The 17,588-nt window shown below is 36.7% G+C and overlaps 1 protein-coding gene across 3 annotated transcripts in view; it reads right to left on the reverse strand.

Annotated features, from left to right (window-relative positions):
- Positions 1-17,588, reverse strand: part of ADGRL4 (adhesion G protein-coupled receptor L4) — a 73,822-nt gene that overhangs the window by 11,035 nt on the left and 45,199 nt on the right. For all 3 annotated transcript variants that reach the window (XM_040073192.2, XM_040073194.1, XM_040073193.2), the window contains 8 exons: positions 16,050-16,223; positions 15,777-15,960; positions 13,421-13,537; positions 12,145-12,338; positions 10,702-10,869; positions 8,984-9,187; positions 7,770-7,990; positions 7,609-7,675 (listed from right to left, as the gene is read on the reverse strand). In XM_040073192.2, coding sequence (XP_039929126.1) covers positions 7,609-7,675; positions 7,770-7,990; positions 8,984-9,187; positions 10,702-10,869; positions 12,145-12,338; positions 13,421-13,537; positions 15,777-15,960; positions 16,050-16,223 — 1,329 coding nt within the window. The remainder of the gene's footprint in view (positions 1-7,608; positions 7,676-7,769; positions 7,991-8,983; positions 9,188-10,701; positions 10,870-12,144; positions 12,339-13,420; positions 13,538-15,776; positions 15,961-16,049; positions 16,224-17,588) is intronic.

Here is a 17,588-nt window from a genome sequence, read left to right on the forward strand (position 1 = left end):
AAAGTTTTCTGTTACATACTTCAAGCTATAGATTTAGACTCAATTAAGTGTTTCCTTTATATTTTTAAAACATTTAAAAGAAGATGTAAATAAATAAATAAATAAATAAATAAATAAATAAATTTCATCAGGATAAACAACTTTGCAGACTTGTGGATTCAAGATTATTTCTTACTGAATCGCAAAGCTAAAGACATTAGTTACGGTCAGGAGGGGTGAACCAACAGAGCTGTATCTGAGCTCAGCCATAAATGTTATCCCAGTTAGATCCAGTGGTAGGACTGAGACCTATTTTTTCTCACAGTGTAAATAATTCCTACGTTTACTCTTCTTTTCCAAGAAGCTTTTGAGATGTATTGTCTTGTGAGTTGGGAGTGACATAAATCAAGCTGTTTGTTGAACTGATTCAAGGTGCATCAAAAAGTTCAGGCTACACACTGCTCCAGTTCTATGGTTTCCTTGCATACATTGAAACCTTTCTTCGGCTGCACCTGGAGCCTTATGCAGGAGCCCTGCGGAAGATGCTTTACATGTCAAAGAGGAGTGAAATAGTTGTATATCATCTTTTAGTACAACTAGCTTCAGTGACTGGATGAGCTAGTAGAAAGGAGAAAGCACCAGGAGCATGACTGAAATGTGAAATCTGAAAACAAGCTGTATTTTCCCTTTTGGAGGTGCTAATATTTGGCAGAAAGCTATCCATGCCTTCTACAATTTGCCAAGTCCTCTTGAAGATTTGGCCTTTTGCTTTTTCAGACATATCCATGATTCTGCTGTGGATGTGGTCACAAAATCCTATGGTGTGATTTATGCAAAACCACAAAAACTTTCAGTGTCCAAGTGAGATTTCCAAGCAGTACTATTGTGAATTTAAATTCACCTCTCTAAATGCCTGTCAGGGATGAATCAAAGAGGCAGTAGAATAGTAGAAGAAAATCTGATTCAAGTGAGAAAATATGTCATGCAGATGAAGTAATTATGTAATTGCTAAGAAAGTCCAAAAGACATCATCTTTCTATGTTAACTATCCAAAGCAAATCTACAGGGTCTTTTCAATGAACAATTTAGGGTAAATGTATGAGTTTATAGTAATTGTGCTTATAAACAAGGGAAAGTACAGAACCACCAAGAAGATATTAAACAATTAAAAAACCCTAAAAATAAAAAACAACAAAGCCAACCTATTTCAGTCAGTTGTGTGGCTTTCCTGAAAAAAAATATCCACAAAAGCTGATTATACATGGATCCATTAAAAGAGTGGGCACAGTACATCTTTCTAGAACTGAAGGAGGATGTGTGAGACATCAATTTGCACTGAGCTGTGAGCCATCTCAGGAAATCTGCAGCCAGCTGGCACATGCAGGTGCTCTTCTCCTTCCCCTTGACATCCACCTGTGCTCCCTCCCCTGCTGTGTCTGCTTGGTTCACTCTGGGTGACAGAGGATATGCTTGAGTTTCAAGTCTAGTGTCCTTTCAGTGACTGCAAGGGAGAACTTCATGTACTCTTTCTTACAGAACTACTAAGTTTTTTTTTTAAAAAACAAAAGTTTTTGTTTGAAACATCCTTCAAGGACCCTTCAGCCTTATGTGATGAATTTGTTACTATGCAAGGATACACAGGATCAAGTAATTTTTCCAATTACATTACTCTAATATGACTAATGGATGCACCCTCTTTTTTCTAAGTATTTCCAGGGACCATAAAATTGGGGCTTTAATGGCAGAGAGAAGGAAGATAAAACCTTGATTCATGTGAAAACTCTGGTCTTGCTGAGAAATTGCATCCATTGGGTTTGGCAGTATGGAAGCTCTGTCTTGGAGATTTAAGCTGATCCTGTCCACTGAACACAGCTAGTATTTTCTGACTCAGTTATTATTTAGCACAGTAGGTATTGCTGCTGAACAGCACTGTGGTTTGAACTCAGCTGTTTCAAGCAAAGTTGTAGACTCGGTCTTAAATGCCACTATATAATTAATTCTCTCCACTTTATCCACAATGGCATAAGAAATGCCATGGAGACACCTTTAACTGAAGCCACAGAAGGGCTAATGAAAAGGGGACTATTACTCTTTAAAAAGGAATAATAAAGGCACTGATAGTCCCTGTAGGAATTTATTTCCACTAAAAAGGCAGACTGAGAAATAACAGTAGGTATAAAAAAATGTTTAAAATGGCTATTTTCTGAAAAACATAAAGTAAATGTAGAGTGTATCTTTCACATCTATCTAAGAAACATAACTAAGCATTTATCACAAAAAAATCCCATAGAATTTTTCAGAGCACAAATATTCACTGAAAAATGTGAGATTGTTTTATGTTTTGTTGTGGTGGAAGACAGAGGTCAAGCAACGTTTTCGATAATAATTCTTAGAATATCAAGAAATGTAAGGAATACTGAACGTGCAATGTTTCACTGAAGAGCAGGGATAATAAAGTGAGGAAGCCCAAAGAGGCAGTGGACTTGATGACATCAGTGTGATGTGACTGACCTCAGAGGGGCTGCTTTTATATATATATAATTTTTAATTATTAAAAAAAATATTTTAAAATGGTCCATCAGACCATGTCCTTTTGAAGCTTGGGAAAATGGAATATCTTAGATTCTTTGAATATATATATATTTTTAATGAAAGATGTTCCATTTGAATAGCCTAGATTAAATACATAAAATTCGTGAGTATGTGAGAAAACAGTAGAGTAATGGATTTGCCAGGAAATTTTGCTGCATTGATTGCAGCAGTATTACTAATCCTGAATCAACCTAAATGTACAGAACTGAATAAGTATTAGAGCTGTCCATTAAGATTTGATAAATGCACTAGTCCATTAATTTTACCTTTTTTGGTTGAATAAATTATTTGACAAATAATGGTAAAATTCATCAAATAAATTATCTGATGAATGTATTTTTTAAGTAATCGACTAGCTCTAATGAATATGCAGGCAGTTTCTTAATGAAAAGCACTACTCTACTGTTAGCCTGCTTTCATCACTCATATGTCACTTTTTTATATTTTGCAACTGCAATCTGTATATTTTATTCATTTACCCATTCATTTATACAAGAGAAGTTCAAAACACTATGGTTAATCAATCACTCAAGTTCTTAGAATATTTTTTCTTTACAGTTGATTATTCATTACATTTATTAAAAAGGGCTTGGATTTTCTGGGGACACCACTCCCGAGAATTATTCTTGGCTTGTACGTTCCAAGTTGAGTGCACAAGAATGCTCAGAAAATTGCAGGGTTCATGTATCAGCCATTTTTGTGTTGTAAACACTACAATTACCAATTGTTTCAAGAAAATGGAACTTGAAGCCAAGCCAGACACCTTCAAAGTACTAAAAACACTCATTAGAGGAGTAAAACAAGGAATAAGGTTTAGGAGCTACCTCCTCACTGCACAGCACTGGGATGTTTGGATAAAAGCCACAGAGAGGATTATATCTGGATGATGTTCAATTTTGGAAGTGTTCCAACCTCAAAGAGCAAGTCTGTATTTTTTATTACAGAGGTGATCTCAACAAATGATACTGATAGATTTATACTGTCAAATGGCAAATTGCACCTATTAATGTTACAACACGTCACACTTCTGAGTCCCGGTTCCTCACAGAGGTGTGCCAATTTATTGTGGCAGCGACAGTAGGTACAACAGTCAAGTCTGCATGACTCTGTCGATACTGTAAAGGTACAAATCATGTTTTCATGGGTGACTTTGAACTTGCTGCACAAAGCTCAGCTGAACAGATTTGATGGGAGAACGTTGTGGGAGAAGGTATGTTAGAAGGGTTGGCTATAGCTGCACTTGGAATAGGAGTGATTCTTTTCCAAATTTTCCTTTTAATGTCTCATAGACTTTCATAACTACAGTGTTAATAGCCCTTGGCCAACCCTTCCAGACATCATTTCTACACCCAAATGGATAACTAATATATAGCTGAACCTCAAAAAAGGTACAAGTAGGAGGATTTATGCTGTGTCCATAGAGTTTAAAAAATGAAGTTTCCAAAAACACCAGGGGTGCAGGATAAAGTCCTAACATAAGTCTTCTCCCACTCAAAAAGCTATGATGCCGGAGGAAGGGAAAGCCATGTTGAAATCCTCCACAATGGGAAGGAGTTTGTTATTGACTGACTATACACTAATCAAAACTGCTGCCATCACCTTGGCGGCAAACAGTCATTTCCATTCTACACACTTACTACAGAGAGATTATTATTGTAAGAGTGTATTATAATAGAAAAGAAAGCTTTTCTAAGGCTTGTTTTTATTCTCTTTTTTGCCCCCCCTCCCATTTTCATACCTTTTATCTCTGGGGTTTATATTTGTCTTTGCCTCAATCAGTCTTGGGTTGCCATGTGTGTGAATGTTTGTCCCTTAAAGCTCGAGATAAACTCACGTTTCTATTAAAAAGTTTAAATACATGTTACAAATAATTTCTCCATACTTGTATGCTTTGATCTAATCTACTGCAAAGTTTTGCTTAAAATGGTTGTGGTTCTAAAGATTACAAATATTAGGAGGAAGAAATAAGTTGTAGAAATTATCTTCAGTTTGCAGCTTGTTTTATAAAGGTCTAAAATGCTCTTTCTTTGCTAAGTCCATCTAAAGAGTTTCTGACCCACTTCTTTTCATGTACAGTCACCAATCTAATAATAATAATAATAATAATTTTAGATGGGATCAATGAGGCCATCGCTTTGCACTTAAAACTTCTAATAGAACCTTAGTATTAATAAGCAAACACCTTCAGAAGCAGTGTTTCTGGTTAGGCAATCAGAGGAGAAGATAATTTGTACTCCTGATAAACACTTGAGCTCCCTATGCTTCATTATTACTACAGATTTACAGCCCAAGAATGTGTTTAAAGCAACGTGCCCTGAGACAGATGACCCATTGGGACAGGAGTGGTTCTGTTCTTCATCATTTACATGCTGTATCAGAGGCATATTACAGTATAATCCAAACCACAAATCTCCTGGGACCCCACTCAGAGAAATGAAACCACCTTTTGGGTACATGGGCATTTGTCCTGACAATGATTTTAATGTTTTTGTGCAAGAATTTTGTGGTGAGTAGCCCTCCAGAGAATTGGTATCCACGGTCTCCTGATGATCTCAGAAAACCTGAAAATTCAAGACTATTAGTAGATGAAGCTCAGGATTAAAGGTAAACTTGAATCTGCCAGAGTTTTCAGCTTTCAATATGATGGTTGCAGTGCAGTATCTGGTTATCCCAGAAAAAAAGTGATATTTTCTTGTCAGAGTCCCTAATTAATATTTTTTTATTCTTTCTCTTTAATTAGCTGTGGGCAGAATGGAAATATTGGGAAAAGATCGGCTCCTGTAGTTAAAAGGACTGCCTGAGTGGCGCTACTTTGGAAAGAGTTTAATCTTTGTCATGTTGGAGCCCATGTAGTGTTCTCAACAGGAAGCTGGACAATGGAAACAGATTTACTATCAACAATGTGCTTTCCACCGAGAATACATCTGACACCAACTTCATCTTCCAGTGTCAGTGCCTGTTTTCATAGGGTTTTCCATATTTTCCTTTATTACCTGGATAGATCATGAGCAAAATACCTAGGTCCCTGCACCCTTAGAAAACATCCCTCTTGCAGTTCAGGCTTCATTTTGCTATCACTCCATGAAAACAAGCTGTCCAAGCCTTCAAAAAACCCTAGAGCGGCTGAAGCACCTTGCTGAAAGCTGGTTGCCTTTCCCCCCATGGTCTAGTGGCACATTGTTATGAAGAGACAATAAATAAAAGTATGCGAATACTGTGAAAACAAGTTAGTATAAAATACTTCTATAACATACAAGAAGTAGCTGAACAACCACAGGGATTCTTTGCTGTTCAGATACAGGTCTTTTGCATGGCTTCCCCTAGGCAGAGGAGTGAGAGAAAAAGAAACTCTTTGGCTGCTCTCTCAATACATAGGAGGATTGCACAGGCCTGGATCAACTTCCAGCACCTCCCTTTTTCCTTTTAATTTACAGGGATTGCTGGAAGATCTGGAGTGCTCAAAGAATGTCTACAGGCCTCAGAGCCCAGCTTGCAGGATTTGCTTCTGCAGCCAGCCAGATTTACAGTAAAGCCACCGCAGCCCTGCTCTGCCTCTGTGCCGTGTACCTGAATCCCCACTGGGCACAGCTCAGCTGGAGCTGAAAACAAGGTTACAGATGCCTACACTTGGGGCATTTAGTGTGTTCTGATAATGCGATTTTCATGTGCTAACCGCACAGAGATACTTCACTGTGCATAAATCTTTACCTGAAGGCAGATGAGGAACAGGAATGAGAGAAATAACAACAAAACCCCAGCCCTGCTGCCTCCATGGAAGAAAAGATAAGGTTGAAAGAGGAAATAGGAAGTTGTAAACTTAAGAATTGTTAAGAATTTCCTAGTAAAGGATGGTGTCTTCGTAACCTGCTGGACACCAGGGCTATCTGACCCAGAAGCACTGAGCCAGGGAAGGTCACGGTGCTTTGCCTCTCAAACTCCGCTGTGCTCACCAGAAGCGTGAGATGGGGAGGCACAACCTTCCGTCTGTATCTGGCAGGTTGTTTCTGGCTGTACCCAATATGCAGTGGGAATTTGGTGTGAAATTAGACCAGAAATATACCTGATACTTGATTAAGCTTTGAAATAGATAATGCCTTGAAATAAAACTGTTTCTCTACCAAGTTGTATGTGTTAGGATCTTCCACTTCTTTTTTAACAAATCCTCACATTATACCAAATAGTTTAAAAGGCAACACAGTTGTAACTGACTTGACCATAGATGTTGTGGAGGCCTCACTATTACACCTTCTCCTTCTGTTAGCTCCAGCTATCACTGTCAACACAGCCTTACAGAATAAAGCCCCATTACAGCTAGAATGGTTCCTTAAACTTTATAGCACTTAGAAAGGCTCCTGAGACACCAAAAACATCTCAATTCAGAACTTAACGTGTAATACCTGTCAAATTTGCGGGTTTGAAACCACTTCCAATAGGAATTAAAAAGGCCCTCTTCACAGCTGAAATAGGGCTATCAATACTTGACTTGTCTGCCCATGTGAAATAGCGGGTTCTTTTTTCTGACGTTGCAATTTAGTTTAAAATGGCTTTGATGATGACAGGGTACATGCGAATGATAAAACCACAGAGATGACAGTCTAATCTTACAAAGATGACCAATCACTGATAAGAGATTAAGTCACACAACATTTGAAAACCCAGATTATCTGTCTGCTAGGATGGTGTCTGTGTACACCTCCTGCTGAGCCATGCTGAGATGCCAGTGACATACAAAGACACTTCTCTGTAAAAACCAGAAACGCTTCACAGAATTTCTCAAACCATTGGGATAAAAGAAAGGAAGAAAAAAATCCTCTGATATTATACTGAACTTTTTTGTCAAACATTCATTTTTCAGACTAGTAAAGTATTTAGATGTACAGCATATAAATAATTTAGAGGTACTATAAAAAGGTCTAAATTAGTCAGTTTTGCCCTATAATTAGCACTCACAGCTATGCCGGCAGTGGGTGGGTGATTATTAAACACCTTTTATTATTGGCTTTATGTACTACAATAAAAACTTAAAATTATACTTACAAGAATTATTAGACATGCTGGTCCTATAAAACTCCATATAAAGTTATTCTTAGTGCTGAGCCAACATCTGAAAATTAAACAGCAGAAAATGCCTTGAAATGTGCTTTTGTGATTATTGTCTCCTTCTGTACAATGATTTGGACACAGAAAAAGTTACTTACACTTCTGTGGTGCCATAGTACTTGTATCCCAGTGCAGCCGAGATTCCAACGACCACGGCTGGACTGACATAGCCAAAGACATAGAAATTCTTGTGCAAGAAACCCTTGTTGTAGATGACTCCCACAACTATAAGGTAGAGGTGAATACCTTCAATACACATCCATGCAAAAGCAGCTAGGAGGAAATAATGGAGTAGTCCAGCAGTAATTGAACAGAAGAGCTAGAAATTCAATCAGAGAAAGCAGTAGTCATAATTCTATTAATAGGCTTTTGTCTCTATATAATATAATACATGCACAGCAACTGAGTGACCCTAAAGTGGTGATTCAGCTCAGTTGTAATGCTGGTTAACAAGAACTTGGCCTACACCCATTTGCACTTTCATTCATTAGTGTTTTTTGTAGCAAATGGTAAAATAAAGAGACTACATTCAGGTTTTAAAATTAGTGTATTACTTCCCAGAAAAACTGTATCAATGGTTTCACTAGGTTGGTCCTATTGTTATAGCAGAGATCTACACAAGTTAATTTTTATTAGTTTGATAACATTGTATTTAGGCATCACAAAGAATTATTTCTGAAATAACTTTTGTTATAAAGTGTTTGTAAAATGATATTTTTCAAACCGTCAATACTGGGTTGCTACCTCAGGGATTACAGCTCATATTTTTTTCAAGTGATTTTAAATCCTATTCAGCCACTTATAGTATGCTATTTTTATAAATTATGCATAATTTTATTTCCTAAAACTAATCTGAGATGGAAAACTCAACACCCTAGCTTTCTGAAAAGCCAAAGGGACAGGTCAAGACCTCACATAGGGTCCTCCAGCTAACAGCTCAGTATCTCAGATGTCAGCTTGGGGTTGCAGTTCTGGCGTGATTTTAGAGAAAACTGTCAGACTGGGAGCCACCAATGTGGCTTTTTACAGCATCCTAAGTAAAGTGAAAATGCTAAAGGCATAGAGATCACAGTCTCAATAAAGGTGACAAATTTTAAATGAAACCCATGGAGCAAAGTCAATGCACACCAGCTCAGACGAAGGCCCTGCTTCTTTCAATGACCATTTTGTATTTCCTGTTACAGTACTGGGAAGTCAGGGTCACTATTGTAGGTAGGAAATGTGAGGAGTAGAAGGAAAGTAATACTTTATACTGTATATTTGTTTTGCTGATACAAAATACAAAATCAAGGCACAAGTGAAAACTACCCACCTTATTATTGTTCATATTAATTCCAATCAGAAAAATAAGTTCCGCCAGGAAAAGGCTGCAGCAGAGGTTTTTGTGAATTGTCGTTCTAGTGCTTTGAATTTCACTGAAGAACCAGAATGTGAAAATGCACATGGAGAGGCAAATCAACGAAATAATTATTCCTAGCTGAGTGATTCTTGTAAGAATGCTATAATTTGTAACACCCTGGGGGAAAATTATAATATAGTATTTAAAAGAACAGCTTTGTAACTTCTCAAGAAAGACCTCATTCTATAATACAGCTCTTTTCTTCTTTTCTACAAAATATTAATCAAAACTCTTTGTAGAGTTTCACTGGAAATGTAAACTTTGGATAATCTAAAAAGTATTGGGTTTTTGTGAGACAGATATAATTCTAGGGGAAATTAGTAATAAACTGTATATATTCCTGCTCTTGCATTTTCTGATATTTCTTAACAAAACTTTTTATTAACATCAGTATCTCCTAATAAGATTTTCAAAATCAGATCATTTTAGTGAATGACAAATACACTGGCAGTAGGACATCTATTAATATGACATGAACATTTTCTAATATAAAAGGACTTATCACAGCAGTGACTTAGATAAGCAAAACTGAATAACTGTCTCACTGAATTTGCAACATGATCAAAACAAGACTCTGAAATAACAATCACTTCAAGCAAATGCTCTTCCAGATATGTAACATGAACTTTCTCCAGAGAAACACAAGATATTTCAATACTGGACATGAATATTTTCTGTATAACAATACAATTTCTTTTGCTGTTTGCTATTTGAACAAAGAAACTCTGAAATACATGACTGAACATCAGCAAAAGGATAGTATTCAGCTGACCATAAAATGCATCTAAGTATTTTTCACTAAATAAAGGATGAGAGATTCTTCACCTCCCAGCCTTTCTTTTCAAAATAACTATATAACTACCTGCAAAGGTTTTAAATTTGAATTGAAGACTTAGGATCCTATTTAGCAACCAGGAAACAGCCTCTATCAGCATGAAATTCACAGTGTGAGAGAACTGTCTCAATACAGTATATTCATGCTAATATTCTGCTTGCTGTCAGTTCTGATTCCTTATAAAGCTGCCTCCTGAGGCAGGACCTGAGCTCCTGCAGATCCCCACTGAGATCCTGGAAATCTGTGGGGCTTCTTAACATAAGAAGGACATAAATTGAATGGCCATTCTCCCAATTTTGTGCTAGTCGTGAGTGTCCATGTTTAATAGTCATAAACTTTGGATTGATTATGCTGCTGCAAATTCTCCAGAGAGAATTTAAAGCAGATTTTTAGATGCCAAGGTTAGACAAATGGGTGGCAAAGTTTTGAGAGACAGAAATTCAGGGCCATATGGTTACTGACCACCAATGAATGGCAGATAAATCCCACAGCAGTCTTAAAGTGAGATTTAAAATTAAATGCAATGCTCCAAAAATAAGCACAACAGACTGTGTTTTTGGAACAAGATACTTTGCTGCATCACTGCTCTGTAATACTGCAGAAAGGACATAAAGAAATTCAAACACATATGGGAGGAATTTTGTTTGCTTTGTGCACAATAAATTGTGTGTTTGCTGAACAAAACCAAGAGACAGTCTAAAGGGGGGTAAGTATGCAGGTTGCACTAAAATAAAAACATAAGGAATGAAAACAGCAGAAAGTATCAGGTAAAGCACTAAATTAAAATAACACTTACAACGGAGCCACCTGAGGACATCAAAACAGCAAAATGAGTCAGATGATTACATTTGCATGAGATATGAGTGGAGTTGGAATGTGTCAGCTCACAGCCTTCTGTAGCCCAGTTGCCATTCATTGTGTCTGAGTAGTTCCAAAATGCACATTTAATGTCTTTATCTGCAGTCTGGAACAGAAACAAGATGTTCTGCTGATGGCAAAAGGCAGGATATTTCCCATCAAGAGACCTTTCTTACGCTAGACCGCGCAATTCATTAAAAAAATGCTTGTTACCATTGGAAGGTTGGGAAACAAAAAACACATTCTGCAAGGCCTATTCCAAGCAATTAAAACGTGGCTGGGATGGAAGCAATTTATTCACACAGCTAAAACTCCACCAAACATGTAGTCTAATCAGATTACTGAACCCTTCTGGCACCTGCAAAATTGTTGGAATTTTTACCTATTGAAAACATTTTTATATATACACTTTTGCACCTGCTGAACGTGGACTAGACTCCAAGGTTACAGCCACAATGCTTATCCATTCCAAATGAGCAGTTCAAAAACTGAGACTTATTCTGTGCATTTTACAAAGCAATCTGGGATAAAGCCAGGGTCATAGCACACCTGCTATATCACCTGCTACAAAAGTGTGATGAGTAAGACCATTAGTATTACTTAGTACAGTTAGTGCTTACTAAATCTAGTTAAAGACTAAGTCCCCTCTGTAATACAGGCTTTATACATTTATGCAAATTTATATAAAGGCGATTTCTTACTCAGAAGGGAAGTAACAAATTTAAAAGCTATGTAACCAAGGTTAGCACCTTGTCCCATTGCTCACCTCTCTACAGAGTTGCTTATTATGTTTCTGATTATTCTTTGTGCCGTCTAAGGTGATTCTTCACACATAAGTGAAGCCAGCAAAAATCTGTATTTGCTGGAAGTAAACCTCTCAGTTTTAAATAAATGTGTTCAGATTTCAGAAATAACAAAGCTAAAAAGCTATAGGTTCTGCTATTACCCCCTAATTCCATGTTATCTTTTTTGCATTAAACTTGAAGCATTTCTTCCTTTTTTTTTTTTTTTCCTCTGTAACTGCTTAAGTATCTGATAAACTTTCAGGAAAAAAAGCCCCACATAAATACAGAACAATCAAGATCCTGTAATATTCTCTGGTTTAGGCATCTATATTTTACCCATATTAAAACTCAGCAAAGATGGCATCATTGCCCTTGTTTTAGTCTCATAGCAATTTTCCCCTGTATCATATTTAGTATATTGCACTTAGGATGTCACATTTGAGATAAATCTTATTAGAGTAAAAAATGGTAGCCTCACATCAGGAAACAACAGATTATGTCTTAGCTTATCCTATGTTGCAGGTACGCTTACGTCACATAAAATGATTAACTAATGTTTTGTTTTACTTGTAGCTGATAATAAAAACCCCCCTTACCTTGGCATACTTCAAGGTAAATGTTATTTTCTCAAGCTCATAGAGTGTGGGTGGATTTGAGCTAATTGCAACAGCTATAACTGCTGAGCTTACTGTCAGTCTCTGCTCTGAAGGATCTTTGGAGGAGCTGTTTTTAGGTGATGAAAGCAGAGAACCGATATTGCTGTACCGCAGAAAGACAACTGCAACAGTGCCTATCAATCAAACAGACCATGGTTAGTCGTTTGTGGGTTTTATAGAAGAACAAAATTGAAGACATTAAGAAAACAATAAACAATAGACATTATTGCTGCTACTGCATAAAATATGCAAAACAGATGGAGTCTTTGTGGAATACTTATAAAAATGTTTTAGAGACAATGAAATATAGCATTATTTAAAACAATGTAACTGGCATTAGAAATAAAAATGCCTGTTCACGCTGGCAATACTAATTAGATATATGCACATATATTTTTCCTAGAGTAATGTATGCCTGCTGCTGTTCTGCAACTGGTTACACATGTGGTGTCAACTCTTATAAAGTAAAATGTCTCACACCTGAAGTAAATACTGGACCTTTCTGAAGTACCTGGGTTGCTTTGACTTCCATTACAGTGGACCAAGGACGGAATACAAATAGGGAAAAGAGGTATTTTTGGATTCAGTGCTGATCTTAAAAAAATGTAGTGACTTTCTCCATGGTACCACAATAAACCACATTTTCAGATACTGATACATGGCGAGATAGAGATTAGATGGAACATGAGGATTTAATTTTTTTCCATTGTTTATTAAATTATGTGGTTTAATTTCAGAGCTGCTTAAACACATGCATTTATATTTAGTGATGACAATAGTTATAAGCCCTTTTTGTAGCACTCCGAGGTACAAACCAGATCCTGCTGCTTCTGGTACTAAAGATTACATGTTCTTGCCCTGGTGAGGTACTCTCAGAATGGAAAGATACACCAAATTTTGAAGGAGAAGTAGCACAGAGGGTTGAAGGGGCTGTTCCAAAGCCATACAGCAGATCTATGTAAAGGAGAAAACTCAGATCTGCGATACCAATACCCAGTGTAAAAACTCATTGGATACTCACTGTGCCACTGGATGTTAGAAATATTAGTCTCCATGAGACAATAAAGGAGAAAGGGTGATAAAAACACCTTTTCTTTGTAGTTAGCAGTGTGGAAGTTCAGCCTTGGTAAACTGCATGTTTGGCTGTTTTCTAAGTGGGCACAAGACTATCCAAGGTGTTCCTTAATCCTCCTACTCTCCAGCCTTTGTTTCTTACCATTTGGATGAGGTTCCTTTCTCTTCTTTGGAGAGATCTTTATGTAATCTCCCCCTGTGTATACATGAGGGTGGATGTGTTTCATGTGGTGTGAATCAAAAGCAAAAACCTTGAGTGCTGCAAAAGAAGAAAAATACTGTACAAATCACAGTTCCATTATGGCCTACCATAATTTAGAGTTGGGTTAATAAATGTGCTACTGGATTGCATAATTACTGTGAATTTTAAGACTCTATCCTTGTGCAAAATATTTCAAGAAAAATGTCATTAATATAACATGTTTGTTTAAACATATATATGTATTTTTTTTTATTTTCATGCATACATTTTGCTCTCATACTTTTTACTCTTTCCATGAAAAATATAGTCTCATATTTACCTTGCCTTAAATTAGGTACTGGAAAAAAATAATGTGGGTTACTTTAGGAAGAGCTATTGCTTTATTAAAAATGTTTTTCTGAAAGGGACTACAAATCACAATTATAAAAAGGAAAGCATAAAATTCTCCACTGAATAATAACATTTGATAAAAGCCAGTTTTTGAAAAGTATATATTTTGTGGTTATCTATCCACACTGCCAAATGCACATTGCACCGTGAACTAATGATGTGTCTTGTCAAAAAGCAAACAAGCAAGCATCACCCCTTAGGACAAAAACGACATTAGAGTCTATTGAGCTCTTTATTTGCTTCATTACGGTGCTGTGTTTCAATCACCCAGGATGGGAACAAAAATAAGTCAATCAGGCTATTTTTAAAAACAAAACAAAACAACAGAAAACAAATCTAAAACTTGACTGATGGAGGAATATCACTAAGCTAGACCATCTGCATTGCTTATACCACAACACACAAAACTAATATGAGCTATTCAATAGACCAGCTGTCAGAAAATGTTTGTGAGGGCATAAGAAATTGTTTTCTTTGGCTGGAGTTTTGAAAAGCTCGTAGTTCAAGAGCTTGCACCAAAAAATAGCAGTGGAGAGAGAAGGCGTGATGTTGTAGGTCTTATCCCAAAATAGTTGTGTGTGGCACGTATGAGACCTGTGAAAAATTTATTCATGCTGAAAAATAGTAACAAAAAACTTTAGTGTTTGGGTCCAATTTGGAAATGAGCTTATACAGTTTACCATTTTAGAACAAAACCTAGGAATATAATGGTTAACCTTTCAACACAGGAATTCCTCTCCATTCTCCTTATCAGATTTTTCTGCCACCTTGGTGACTGACCCACAGTTCTACAGTTCCACTGGAGACTGTACCCGAATCCTCTCTTCCTGACTTTTATGGCCTCAGCTCTGTGGTCATGAGAGCCTCTGCTTCCAAGCAAGGGAGGTTTGGGGAGGGGGACACAGGGATTTTACAGCCAGCACCTGGACCTGCTGCAGTCCCAGAGGTGCTCTGCAATAACATAAGTCTGATTCTACAGAGTCTATCTCAAGGAACAAATCTCTCCCTACTTTTTCATCACTCTAATTTTGAGAAAGGTAAGGGAAGAACAGGTGGTCTGACCTGCCTCAAGACCACAGTAGGAATCTTTCTCATCAAGTCATCATATAAAACAGCAAGTTAGTGAGAGACACTGAAGGACCGTACTAAATCTAAAATAAGAAATCAGATCACATACCCGTTTGGGGACATTCAGAAAAATAAAGATGAAAAAGTGGCCATTGACAAAGGAATCAGCCATGTTTTATCAGGATTTTCAAAAGTGGCTGGCGTTAGCCTTACTCTGCTCTCAGTGAAGGAATGGTAAAACTATTATTACCACAGCAAAATCAGCAGGTATTGGTGGGAGGACACCAGCACACAGGGAGAAAGAAGGTAGGTGAGCAAAATGGTGCAGCTGAGACTAACCAATTCTCCTCCTGGGGAATCCCTCTTAAAATCAGAAATTCCTGTTGAGATAAAGCCTCTCAAATTTAAACTCACTAGGTACAACCTTTATTCCAAGTTCATTTATAATAACTACACTGAACCAAGAAGAGTCAAAAAACTCTGTAGAGAGCAAATCCAAATTTTGTTCCACTGGTGTTTTTCATACACAAATGCATAGGATAATTTTGTGCTTAAAAAACGAATCTAAACCGTGTGAGTATGGACATAATCAGAGATTTAAAGAGAACATGAAAACAAATTCTCACAGACTCTCAATTTATTTTTTTGCTCTGGACTTAAATGTTTAGTCTTTGAAAATTATGATACCTACACTGAAAGTCAGGTGTTAGAAAAGTCATACAAATTAACACCTGTGTCTTTCACATAACAGCACTTCTAATCTTCATAATTGTGCTGGAAAACTCCTCAGATTAATCCACATCTGAAGTATATCTTAGAATAATTTTCTTTATCTTACCTATGTCACTTGCATTGGCATCCAGCTGGGCTGTCCTTTTGAAGCTCTGTGACATGAGGAGTGTCACCTGCTCTGCAGTGTGCAGCAGCTTAGTCAGGCTCCGCCTTTGGTTATCTACAGGCAGAGCCTCCCAGACTGTAATTTTGTCTTTTTGTAAAAAATTGTTCACAGTGTTGACCAAAACCTGTAAGTAAAAACATGTGTTTGAGAAGACTCATACGCTACCTTTGGAGTAGGGATAAACCCCAGAGCTCCAAGGCTTGATCCACTCACGTTAATGGTGGTGTTGTGAAGGGCTTCATTGTCAGAGACAGAGTCACTCATGGTGTTCCACGATGAATAAGACAGTGCTTCAACATATGAAACCACTTCTACAGGTAAAAGGGGTCCCAAAGTGTTTTTGTTAATTTCTTGCAGCTTTTCCAGAGGTGTTTTTAAATGACTTATCTGAAAAATGCCAGAATTCGTATCTTAATAAAACAAGTAAAGCCATATTTCCACACGTGAAAATGAATGCAATAGACTGAATTCTGTTAATTAACATTCTGGTTTATAAGACACTAGTGCATAAACACCCCTACTCAATCAACAGGTTGACCTGTAAATTATTGATATTACACATGTCTAGTGTAACCTTCACAAGTAACCACAACTAAAAAGATCATATGCTATCATTACACATTTTTTCCCTACAACAGCTGTTTTATTTATCCTGATGATCTAAAGTGAACTAGTAAATGTTCTGCAAAAATAATTAAATATCATTGATAAGATTATGCTGCTTCTGTATTAATCTATCGACTTTTCTTTTAAATTTTAACTGAAGCGGTGGGAGCAGATGGGAAGTATTTGTAAATTTGTTTAGTTGTTTTTTCTCAAATGCAAATTATAAAGCATGTAGTTGAGTGAATTCTACTGCCTATTTTCCCCTCAGTGCTTCAGCTTATAAATGGCTAGATGCACTTACATGAAACAGCTAGTTTAAAAATAAAGCAAGGAGAGTGTGAGATGAAGATTAACCTCCCACATTTCAGCCTCATGGCTGAATAAGAGAAGAATTCTTATTTCACAGTACTGGGATCAAATTAATAAAACACTCAACATCAGATTTTGTATGATCTCTACTCTCTGCTGTCCAACAGCTTCTGTGGGGCTTGCTTTGTCTTTGCTACTGAACTGAACTAGAAAAGTGGCTAAAAATCTGACAGTTATTTACATGAAAGTATTTCGAATTATTAATTTAAGTTTAGTTTGAGTCTATCTTTTAAAAAAATCTCACTCTAAGAGTCTGTGTTAACATTTACCATGGCTTTGCACCTAAATGTGATATGCAGGTATTATATTTGATATAATGTATTTCATTGCAGGTAAGCATAAAAATATATGAACATATCATATATATAATACTAGGTTAATAAAATTCTTTAAAAGAATATCTTTTTGAATCTAGTAACTTAAATTGCTTTATAACAAATGCAAGCATATACAATTACTTTTAATTTATTTATTCTTATGCGTCATTTAGCCTTTAAAATTAACTAAGACTGCAGTTGTAGAATAATGAATAGTGCATTCATTAATATATTTTTAATTGGCTTCAGGAATCTCTGTTTCTGGTGAAAAAAAGTATTTTCTGGTGAAAAATACTCTGGCCACAGAGTATTTGTTTCTATAAATCCTGTATCCTGTTACACACTTGCCTTTGAGGAGTAAATAAACCAGCATACCGAGATCTTACGGCTCCCTTTTCTGTTTAGTCACTTGTTGATATTACTTTTGTAAGCTATCTTGCCTTCCTTCTGAACAAGCAAA

The sequence above is a fragment of the Hirundo rustica genome, chromosome 9, assembly GCF_015227805.2.
Source record: "Hirundo rustica isolate bHirRus1 chromosome 9, bHirRus1.pri.v3, whole genome shotgun sequence".
Lineage (NCBI taxonomy): Eukaryota > Metazoa > Chordata > Aves > Passeriformes > Hirundinidae > Hirundo > Hirundo rustica.